General features: G+C 43.5%; 1 protein-coding gene across 2 annotated transcripts in view; it reads right to left on the bottom strand.

The window, feature by feature from the left end:
* Positions 1 to 2,892: 2,892 nt before the first annotated feature.
* The window catches only part of sntg2 (syntrophin, gamma 2), a 68,478-nt gene continuing 59,047 nt past the window's right edge, over positions 2,893 to 12,323 (bottom strand). For both annotated transcript variants that reach the window (XM_086150582.1, XM_086150583.1), the window contains exons 15-17: positions 3,765 to 3,857; positions 3,463 to 3,573; positions 2,893 to 3,193 (exon numbers count right to left, since the gene is read on the bottom strand). In XM_086150582.1, the coding sequence (XP_086006708.1) occupies positions 3,062 to 3,193; positions 3,463 to 3,573; positions 3,765 to 3,857 (336 nt within the window). In that variant the 3' untranslated portion in view covers positions 2,893 to 3,061. The remainder of the gene's footprint in view (positions 3,194 to 3,462; positions 3,574 to 3,764; positions 3,858 to 12,323) is intronic.

Below are 12,323 nucleotides of genomic sequence, written 5' to 3'. Positions count from 1 at the left end.
GTTTAGTATTAGTTTATAATAATCAATTAGTTTTAGTTTTATCACTTGTTTACTAAGACACTTCATAGGTTCACTGAGACACTTTATAGTTTATAGTTTCTTTTATTTTTAATTCTGCCTTTTCTTTTTATTATTGATTACTGTTATATTTTCTGTAACTCTGGCACAACAATTTCCTTCGGGATTAATAAAGTTGTTCTTATCTTATCTTATCTTAATAATCAATAAACTGAAAGTTAGCGTTGAATTTCCCGCCCTCGGTGCATCTCATATGGCAGAGGCTGGTTACTTCCAGGGAGAAAAGGTCGTTTTAGTTTCAAAGGACCCCGTGAATGGAAACTTCCCCACATCACAAATCCTTCATTTAGCGGTCAGGGTCCAGTGCCGCTTAGGACCGAACGCCAGGCGGCCGGCACTCCAGATTCACGCGTGACGGGGCTGCTGATGTAAGGCGATGACGCAGAGCGCGGCGGGACCCGGAGAAGAACCCGTCACGCCGAACATCTTCGCCTCAACGCTTAAAAAGTCAGACAACTCAGAAAAATTGGTCCTGAGTCTTGAGACAAACTTGAGAAAGAAGAGACACATTAGATCTACTTCCTGTTTCTGGTACAGTAACAGGAAGTAGAAGTAATGCCGACCCTTACGTCTTCTACTTCCGATGGCGCAAAGTTCTGACGGGCTTTCTTGTTTGCTAGTTCGTTTGTTTACAATCAACGCTTTCTTTTCAAAGGGGGCGGAGCCTGTCACTGCAAGGGGCGGGGTTTAACATTGACAGGTGGGCTGTCAATCACATAGAGACAACAAGCCGTTCCCACCTTGGGCTAATTTAGAGTCTTGAACCTGCAGAATGTTCATGGCTGCAGGAAGAAGATGGGAGAACATGGAGAGAAGACAAGCAGGAGAACCTGGAGAACCAGGTAGACTCCTGGATTAGATCCACTAACTGAGGCTTTGCTTCTGACGGCTGAGAAAAAAAAAGTCAACTTTTTACTTCAATTCTGTGACAAAAAGTGTTTTTAAAAATACTCCAAAGCTCAACTGAGAATACTTGAAGGAGGAAAAAAAAAGTTAGCGAACATTTCTAAAGTTGTAAGCATCAACTCACATTACCCTCTTATTAAAGATGATGTAAACTAGGTCACCCTGATCGACCAGGTACGATTATTACATATTGATCACAAACGTGGCTCGAGGAGCAATGCTAGTTTGGCCCGCTGACTTTACACAGTTTTTTGATTTAAATTGAATAAAACAGTGAACATAAATCCAGCTGCTGGTGTGATGTGGAGATAAATAGTGCTCCAGGCAAGAGAGAATATTTTTCTAGAGCTTGGCTCTTCCAGATTCTTTACTTCCTGTTTCCACACAACTAATAATGATAATAATAATATTATCATTATTAATGATAACACCAATAATAATAATAAACAATAGTAAATAATCATAACATAATTATCAATTCATAAATAATAACAATTAATAATAATGATTAATAGGCAAGAGGGACAATTTATCTCCATATTTTCATTTTTGGGGGCGCCTCCTCCTGCTCCTCCTGAATTCTTTACTTTGTGTTTCCTCGCAACTGATAATACTACTACTACTACAAATAATAATAATATAATTATCGATTCATAAATAATAACGATTCATAATAATGATTAATAATAATAACAATGAATAATGATGATTAATAGCAATGACAATTACTATTATTAATACTAATAATAATATAATTATATTACATGTGTACCCACATGTGTGTGTATTTGTGTCAGCAATTGGAACACACATTGATCTACTCACTCGACATCCTTTGTCCTCTGACGGCGAGCAAGTTCTCGCCGCCTCTCGGACTTCCTGTCTCGGTGTTCGTCAACCAGGGGCCTTTTCCACGCCACTGTCGCCGCTTCACGTCCTAAATGAGCTTTCTCTCCAGCTTGGCTCGGAGCCCGGTGGACGCAAGCAGCCTGCAGTGGTGGTGGTGGGGGGCAGGTTGTGGTGTGTGTGTGTGTGTGTGTGTGTGTGTGTGTGGTATATGCCTTGGGCTCTATCTCAGTGCTTCATGAATGGTAAATGGTCTGCAGGAAGATAGCACTTTCACACATTGCAGTTGCAAAGCGCTTTACACTAGATAGCATCCGTTCACACACACACACACACAAACACACACACACATAAACACACTGACCAACCAGACCAACTTGAGTTTCGGCAGGTTGGCCAAGGACACTTCAGTGTGCAAACAGGAGAAGCCGGCAATCGAACCGCCAACTTTTCGATTCACCCCGGTTTGACCTTCTGAGGTGACAAATCAAGCTAAAATTCCAAATCAGAGAAAAACAACCAATAATAAACTTTAATTCCCCCACAAAACATGAAATCTATCCTTTGTTTTGCTAACAATGTGTAATAACTCCTTAAATAACAGCAAATGAGAAGCATGATTGCTAAGATTCAGTTTTGTTTTTTTTTTTTGTTTGTTTTTTTTTAATTCAAAAACACCAGGACATGCTTACTGAGGAAATCGTTTAAAGAGAAGAAAATTTTAAAAAATTGACTTTGCAGAGTCTTCGAGGTTGGAGCCCAGCGGCGGCCATCTTTGAATGCAAACTCTATTGAGGACGGTTGGATGAAACCCGGGGTCGGTTTTTCAACGAGCATGAAACAGCATTTTTAGGTCGAGGATTTAAAACAGCCATTTTTCCGCCTCGGTGAAACACGGGAGGCACAGAGAGACGGAACCGACCGTCAGCGGAGCCGAAATAAAATATAAACCTCCCGGGTGTTTCATTTGTCCTTTTCCGACGCGGAATTACAAAACCGTCTCGGCAAATTGAAGGCGAAACAGATTAAAAAAAAAAAAAATATGGAAGAACTGTGAGTTAAAAAAAAAAAAAAAAAAAAAAAAACCCTCTCGTAAGAACCCGAACGTCATCAACTTCGGTATGCATTTCTTTGCGTGGCTTAGAAAAATAGCAAACAAAAAAAAAAAATGTTTGTATCAGGTGGCTCAGTGCATAAGAAACCGCCGTCTGTCCGCTGGCGAACACGCGTCTCAGCTGTTGGCGTTGTGATTTCCGGGGAGGCCTTGGCTGCACATAAAGAGAGGGTCCATGGAGGCCACTTTGGCTGCGATGAAAGCATGTATGCAGTGGAGGACGGCCGTCAGATTAGCAAACTCCAGTTCCTGGAGGAGAATGAAAAACAAAAAGAGAAAAGAGAGACGCATCTGGCATTGGATTTAGACGAAAAATGGTTTCAGGTACGTTTGATGTTTAGCAGGGCTGCCTTTTATTGTAATAACAGGATCATGTTATTATAGGACAATGTTATAGGACAAAGTAATACCGCGAAAGGGTGTTGTGCCCTGCAAATAGAAAAAGAAACAAAAACGCTGGTTCTCAAAACCGTGCAGATTCATGAGCGTTTCATTCTGTGAAAAAAAAATAATTATACCTTCATCTCTATTTGCTTGCTTTCGGCATTCCTGAAGAGGAGTTTCACCCTGGTTTTCCCGTCATCAGAGGACCCTTTAAGTTGGGAGAACTTATATCGCCACAGCGGCGTCTACAAGAGGATTAGAAAACACAGGCCGGGGATTTAAATAATGAGCGCAGCATTTAAAGAAAAAAAAAAAAAAAAGAAAAGCATGCCTTATTACAGCGGAGCCTGCATGTTGAAGAGCAGGCACGTCGCCCTGCAACCCCTATCCGAAAAGGAGACGGTAAATTTAGAAGTGTAGAGTGAAGTCGCCCTACCTTCGACGTTCCCTCTGCGCACGTGAAGCCCGACGCGAAGTCCACGGTGAAGCACAGCACGTTCCCCTGGCTGCTGCACATGTAGCTCTTAGCCTGGCGGAGAGAGAAAGCCTGTCTTGTCACCCGTATAACTTTTCATTTCTGAACCTTTTTCAGCTTGCGAGCTACATATAAATGACCAAGTCCGCCTACTATAAAAATAGATGACATATAATATATATAAATACATTGAGTATTCTTTATAACTTTTATCTCTGCAGTAGGTTCACAGAGAAAAACACTACTGTATTTTGGACTATAAGGCGCACTAAAAATCTAAAAATTGTCCGCGTGCCTTATAATCAGGTGCGCCTTATAATCAGGTGCGCCTTATGTATGCATTCTTGTTGTGCTTGCTGTCCTTCAACCAATTTTGGTGGCACACTGCGCTGGAACATGTGTCAAAATGTTTTAGTGCGACTCTGGTAAGCGACAAAGCCGCTCCGCTTGATTGAATGTCGGACCGTTCCCACCTGACTCGAGGACGTTGTATGAAAGTCGGTCCTCGGTTGAATACGGGTTGCAATGTCAGACAACGTTAGATAACTAATTATGTAGCGCTGGAATACAACATTGTTCCAACCTCACAAAACTTCAGGTGTCCGCTATCGCTGGCGACGATAAACCAATCAGAGAACAGTACACAGTACATGTACCTCTTACCTTTTTTTTGTAACAGCGGTTCGTGCTGTGCTTCGACATAATATGACTATACATTTGTGTTTATGAGGACCTCCACAAATGGCGCCTGTTAAGAGACATGCTTACAAAATGGAATTCAAACTCAAGGCTATCAGTCACGCAGTAGATCATGAGAATGGAGCAGCCGTGAAAGAACGCAACATTTATGAATCAATGGTGCCGAAGTGGAAGAAGCAAGCGGATGAACAGCGCTAAGTAAAGAAGACCGACAGAGTTTCCGAGGGAACAGAGCGAGATAAATGAGATGAATAAAGTTCAACTAAACTGACTTTACATAGCGTATGTTTTATCATGCACTTTATAACGCTGTGTGCCTTATATATGAAAATGGACCTGGTCCGCAAATAATGGTACAGTTTGGCGGCAGTTGGGTGTCTTCCGACTGCCGGAAAACGCTGAGTATGTAAGATATAGAAGGTAAAAATGCTGACGGCAACGAGGCCTCTAAGGGGCGCCACAAAATTGGGAAAAAATTCACTTTTAATTATATTCCAACTAGTTGTTACTATTAACTCTCAAAATGGAAAAGCACACATTGAATCAAATGTAAGGCAATGCACATTTAACATTCATGCAAATGATCACAATGAATAAGCCCCGCCCCTTCTCCTGGCTGATCAGTACCTTTGGTACTTTGGTACTAACAAGGGGACTTGGGAGCTCCACCGAGCGCTTACGGATGCCGAAAGGAAATGTGAGTTCATGTCAACCCTGGATTCAGAGGGTTTCTTTACAAGGACAGAACAGCTGGGGATTAAACTCCACATGATTGGTCGAACATGCAGAAGACACCCCAAACGCACCTGGGTGGAAACATTTATGACAGTTTTGAGGCTGATCAAACATGGCCGACGAATGGCTAGCTGACCCTATCGTTAGCTGTCTGCTCTTCCCTCCATCACTGTAGTCCAGTTTGGCTTTGTCGGTCCACTCTGCCCCTTCTGCTATTTTCCACTGTTGGTTTTTATACTCAATTCTCGTCATTTTTGTCTTCTGGCTCTACTTCCTGTGTCCCACCTCCAATTTTTCTTGGTTGCTAGCAACGTGTATGCAGTTGAGTCAGTAGTAAGTACAAACTACCCGATTGAGTCGGCTCAGAAACCCAAATATGTTTCATTGACGCCAATTGTACCCAGTTAACGGCGGCCACTGGCTCCAACTAGCCATGACCACTGTCCCCAACTAGCCATGACTACTGGCTCCAACTAGCCACAGACACTGGCTCCAGTTACCCATTGCCATTGTCCCCAACTAGCCATTGCCACTGTCCCAAACTAGCCATTGCAGCTGTCCCCAACTAGTCATGGTACTGGCTCCAGCTCGCCACAGCCTCTGGTCCAACTACCCATTGCCACTATCCTCAACTGGCCACGACCACTGGCTCCAATTAGTCCTTACTGGCGCCGGCTATGTCCAACTGCCAATCCTTGGGCCTAAACATCCAGGCCTTCAGGTGGACACAGCAGCTGGTGAAAGGTTGTATGCTTTGCCACGTTGAGCGCTTCCTATTGGTCCCCTTTAGCATTGAGCTGCTCCGCGATTGGAAGCCCGCCCTCCGCCGGGCGGCCATTAACCCTCCGTTCAGCCGGCAGTGAACCAGCACAAACGCGCTTGACAATGTCAGTGAAGCTCTGGAAGCACCAGGCGGATATATAACCGCACGTTGTGTCATTGGCCGGCGCACGAAGCGGCAGAAAGCAATTAGCCGCTGATTGGATATTCATCGTCTCGCTGCCAGTCCTTATTGGACGGCTCTGGCAGCTGACAGACGGCTCCCCGTCATAAATCCCGCTCTTTGTCGGGGCTGTAAACACAACATCTGCGTTACCAAGCACCCTTTCTGGGTGATGTCGAGCCAAAAAACCAAGGGGATCTTGAAATGAGCGCGTGGCGACTGGACGTCGACGCTTTGAGCCAAAATGGCGAGCTGCACAGGAGGGGGGGGGGGGGGCGGAGATCCTTGCCTCCTCCACTCAAATCCACCGCAGAAAAATCAATGGTGTCACGTTTTTTCCTGCCAGCCATTTTCCCCCGATTCACTTGAACACACAGGGGGATGATTTTAATTATGGGATGCGGTGTGTGGGCCCAATATGGCAGGGGACTGCATCCTCTCAACCCCCCGTGGGGAATGAAGACGTGCAGAGAGCCGGCCTTCCCGCTCTCGCCGTCAGCGAGGGTGACATGGCGAGCAGCGGCTGCATTTCACCAATTGGAGGGGGATGTTTTTCTGCGGGAATTATCACCATACTCTAAATACATAAATATAAATATTAATTTCCTGCTCAGAATATCTCCTTTGCCGAGTCTGACAGAAGTCGAGACATGAGTGGGAAATAATAATATTTCCTTTTCTGGAAAAAGAAGGCAGGTGTGAAAGGAGCAGTGGGAGTGTGGGATGTGAGAAGTTGTCATTTCCCCGCGCAGGAGTTTATGTCGTCCCTGTCAGAAGGCCAGCAGGGAGCTGCAAATTATGCTGATCCCCCCAAAAACCTGTTATGCAATCAGAAAGTTATTTATTTCTTTAATTTTTGCTGACCTATTTTTTTTTTTTTTTTCCTCCCAGCTTCTCCCTCCAGACGGTTTAACTGACCCCCTTCGCTAACTGTTTCATATGGAACTGATGCTAACTGTGGTTAGCTTTAGACAGCGCAAGGCATTGGTGGAGCCTAGCACTGATAATGTTTGTATGTATAGTGCACAAACGTGCACAAACGTGCATGGATATCCATGCACGTGCACAGCAGGCAGCATCTTCACACAATGTTTTCCTGAAAGTGACCATTAGGTTTGGTCGCCCCAAAATAATACAGTTCAGAGTTTGAACAGAAGTGGTTTCTCTGTGGGTTTCCTAAACGTTCTCCTGCCTTTTGCTTCCCTCCATGTTCTCCTGGGTTCTTCATCTTCTTCATCCCAAAGTCCAAAAGTTCGTGGATACAATAAATTTTCCTTTGCAGCAAATGAGAGGGTACATTTCTAAATATGGTGCCCTGTTGATTGACAGCTGAGCTTAATTCAAGCCCCGCACTCTCACTGATTCAGGTACCCTTCGGGAAAAGTGGCACGCGTGAATGCAATAATGACTAAAACTCACAAGCAGATTTGCGAACCACACTGCCACTCGTGCTAAGCTAACTAGCTGTGGAGAGGTGTCTGGAGCTGCACAGGTAGAGTTTCTAAACCAAGTGAAAGGGTGAGAGTCCTCGCAAAGGGGGTTGTTACCCCACTTAGCATCTTGAAAAAACAATTAGCGCCGGCCTGAATTTGCTGAGATTCCCGGGCGTCCCGAGGAGAAACTCTGTCTGGATAATTAAACCCAAGTGACGAGGCGACGCATTAAATGTTCTCAGGAATTCATGCCTTCAGATGAGACGAAAAAAAAAGAAAAAAACGGGGGGAAAAATGGTTCAAAGTTAAAAAAAACCCAAAGGTGGTGTGATATTATAAATACAAGCCTGCCTGTTTTAATTTTTCTTCTGACTCAAGGAAACAGGAAGTGCCATTAGAACGAAGCAGGAAAGCGATAATGACTAAACTCCACATGAGCCTCCTGGATATAAAAGGATTACAAATGGCTCCCGGGACCGAAGGGAGGGCGACCTGCGCCGCGGCGAAACCATCCCGTCCGACGCCGCGTCGCTTAATACCCGGAGGATAACCGGAGGAAAGCGTTTAATGACACCGGCTTCTGGAAAGGGACTGCGTCGTGACGGCGAGCTGAATATCTCCTGACAGGGTGAGCCCGCTTTGGGGATGTTTGTTCACAAAAAAAAAAAAAAAAACGCAGCTGCTGACATTGGCGGTTTGAGATGGGGTGAAACTGAAAATAGCGATGGCCATCTGGCGAACGGAGCAACCCGACGACAGCAAAGCCGCAGCTGACAGGGAGCTAATGATGCTAAAGATGGAGGCCTTATAGCGACACACATCAAAAGCGTGTTTTCAGTGGGTGACCGCGGTCGCGTGTCAAAATCTGAAACATCCGTGACGCCGCTTTGCGCCTCGGCGAGCGGGGAGAAGCATCTCCTGGGTTCCGGTTGGGGAATAAATCTCGAAAAGCGGCCGGGGATTCGACGTTGCAAAAAAATGGAATTAGGTTGATGCCCTTTTTGGGGGCATTTTTAAACCTCGGAGGTGGAGATTAGGATTGTTTGGATTCTCAAGTCGGGATTATCTGCGTGGATTCAAGGTGGCGGACGTTTGATTGGTCGCGGGCCGTAAAGCTTCCTGCTACCACAGCATTCCTCCCCCGATAAAGAGGCTCCTCCGGGCACGCGGACCCGGAACGACCAATCGGCTGTCGGCTGGTCAATTTGCTAAGGCTAACGCGCGTAGCATCGGTCGCTAACCGGGTTTACTCGGCGGCAAGCACCAAACACGGACAACCGTTCTCCACAAAATCGACCCACGAGGTGTTTACATCCACTGAGTCATTACTCGTCTTTGAAAAACAATAAAAATACAGCGGTCCCTAAAGATACAAATTTAATTCCTTGTTGTTGTCACTCCATTCTCAGCCTGCTTATCCAATTTTTCCTTTGTTTTTTTTTCATTCTGTTATCTATTTTTTATCCGTGCTGTTGTTGTTGTTGTCACTTTTTTCTCTCTTTTATTTTACATTTATATTCATATTATTTATATGTTTTTTGTTGTGCTGCTGTGACAACGAATTTCCCCTACGGAGATCAACAAAGTACAATCTTATCTTATCTTATCTTATCTTATCTTAGCTTATCTTAGCTTATCTTAGCTTAATTCATTCCAGAGTTGGGTTTGTATGTTGATTTTTTTTTTGTATCTTTCCCCATTCAAAACAACAGAAAACAAAATGATTAGTTCCAACCTCACCAAAAGTCACGAAATAAGGATATTAATATAGAAAAAACCCTGAAAAAGAAGGAAATTAATTATGTAAGGGACGTCAAAAAGAATAATCATGATTATTGTAAACTTACATTGTTGTAATATGAATCCTTTACGAGGCTACGAACATAAACTCTGAGCCAAAAAATTTACACTTACATTGAAGTTAACATTACAATAAATTTATGATGATTATTAGAACATAAATACTGAGCCAAAAAATGTACACTTACAATGAACTTAACATGACAATAAATATATGATGATTATTTAATTAAAATTAACTCTATTTAAATTTTACGTTGACATTTTAGTTTTCTTCACCAGTTTTTCTTTTTTTTTAATTCATTTTCCTCTGAATCACTCCCACTAAATAACAGTTTTCTTAAAGAATTGATTTAATGAAGTTTGCTTTAGCCTATTTTTTTTATACAGTTTAAAACAGATATATCCCTAGAAAGTATCTTTTTTCTGGGTTCACCACTTGCCATACTACTTGTTTCCTTGAAAACCGGTGATGATTATTAAAAAAAAAAAAAAAAAAAAAAAAACACAAAATAAGCATTATGATATACAACGATTCCTAAGGATAAAAGGATAAAATTCGCCGGAATCGCTATTCGTATCATAAAAAAATCGTATATAAAGTGTTTTGTATCTTAAGGGGCTGCCGTATAATCATTTTGAGAAAGCGCTCATCTTTTGCTGCGTTCCAGTGCTTCCCTGTTGTACTTCAAGAAACACCCAGATCCACAGGCTGAATATGGAGCCGCTACATCATGACGGCAAAACAGATACCGACCGATTCACAAGAGAGTCAGATAAGCAGAGCCTGGTTGTGATCAAAAGGCCTTGTGCATGTGTGTGTGTGTGTGTGTGCTTGCATGAGTGTGTGTAGGAGGTGGGGAGTTTTTCAGATCCCAGCGGCTCAGTAAAGTTAATAATTGAACGTTTTAAATGAAGTCCGACAAAGAGCTGATTCACAGTGGGCGGAAACCGGTCAAAGAGGTCCAGTATGTGTGTGTGTGTGTGTGTGTGTGTGTGTGTGTGTGCTCACATGATGCTGAAAAAACAAAAGCTAACCGACGTTGCCTTCCCCCCCTCCCTCGCATGTTGAACAAACTTGCTTAAGAAGCAATTTTATGGCTCATCGAGGTGTGGACTAATTCTGGGAATTACTGGAGCTAAAAGAGTATTTAAATGTTACCACGACGACGACGATGTCCGACGTCAGCGGGCGATTGGCTCCTTGGCGGGACGGATGCGAAGGAGCGCGGAGGCCCCTGACGCGTCAACACCAAACACAGCTTGCAGTCGGCGCTGGGCCGTTAAATTGGCAGGTGATTAACTGGAGTGTAATTGACACGATTAGTTTTATTCTACGATTAATTCCAAAGTGGGTGGGGGATTATTTTATCTTATTTTTTTTCCATTTCAGTGTTTTATTAACATGTAATTTATTTGTTGTGAAGCGTGAAACGAACTGAAATAAAGTTTGGTTTCCAAGTTTTATAATTATGATTTTTATAATTATTATAACTTTGATTGTCCGTGGCTCATATGGAGGGAGGGGTGGCTTTGACGTCCAATCAAATGATTCTTTTTCCTGCAAACTTTGCAAGGGGGCGGAGCCAATGCAAGCAGTTGGGGGTGAAGGGGGCGGGGCTTAAACAGGACCAGGTCACCTGTCAATCACAGAGACGTCCAACCATTTAGAGCAAACCTGGACATTTTTACTACCGTTTTTTCTTTTTTATCCAGCCCGCCAAACTATTTTCTTTGAGTATTTTGATAAATATTTTCAATCCATATTGAATTTAGAAATTCCTGATATTTTGCCTTTTGTTTAATTTTGTACAGATGATTCCATACTGAATAATGTTGGTACATTTTTATGATCTTTATGATTTTAAAGTTTAAATAAAATACCCCCAAATTTAAATATTGAAATGTCAATTTTTATTTTGTTCGATTTACATGATACCTCGTTGGCCCGGGCATAAAAATCAAATACGAAATGTGTCCCGCCGGCCAAAATAATTGCCCACTCTGATTTAGTCTTGCATGAACCTGCCGACTGGGTTTTGAACTGGGGAAGATGGAGAACATGGAGAGAACCCAGGCAGGAGAACATGGAGAACCCTCACCGAGAACCCAGTTATGACTAGCGGTGCTCCCCTGTCCATTCCCCATCAACGACCAGGATTCACTTTTTGAAATTTTCTTTCCGAGTTTTCGTTTTTCGGTCGTCACCTTCGCGTAAAACTCACCTGAGGTTCTTCCGAGTGTCACGAAAGATCGATGACGTCACCCCGAAGGACTTAGCGCGCCCTCGCCATTTTGTAAACTTTGAATTTACCTGCATAAAATTCATTTCTGAGGCTCCTGAGTTAATCTGAATGGCATTTGGAGGGGGCAGCAGAGGGCACCCACCTCCCCCCGCCTCTGCGCACCTCCGACCAAACAGCCTCTGAAGGCTCTCCAAGAGCAGTTGATGGAATAACATGTAAATCAAATAGAATACCGCCTGTTGTTCTGGAAAGTGTTCCCGGAACTGGTGAGGCATTCGTTCGGTGTGTTGTTATTCATTTATTCATTCATGATCTACCGCTTATCCTACTCAGGTTTGCAGGGGTGCTGGAGCGTATCCCAGAGGCGGGGTTCAGTCAATCATACGGAGACATACGACTACTCGTGCATTTGGGCAATGTGAGATCTCCAATTGACCTCCCACATGTTTTTGGACTGTTGGAGAAAACTGGAGAACCTGGAGAACCCTTGTGCTGCGAGGAAGTAGCACTAAATACTGCACCACTTAGCCGCCCCAGTTCGTCATTATTTATCTTCTGATTTTACAAAGTAGAAGTATCTGTACCGGTTGTTATTTAGGATGCGCTCATTCTGTGGTTGGATAATGGGTTTCCATTAAAGGGAAGCGTCATCATCCCGATTGTT

This window comes from Fistularia commersonii, chromosome 8 (genome assembly GCF_037954325.1).
Source record: "Fistularia commersonii isolate RoL2024-O1a breed Wild chromosome 8, RoL_Fcom_v1.0, whole genome shotgun sequence".
Taxonomy (NCBI): Eukaryota; Metazoa; Chordata; class Actinopteri; order Syngnathiformes; family Fistulariidae; genus Fistularia; species Fistularia commersonii.
This window is presented reverse-complemented; position numbering and strand designations above follow the sequence as displayed.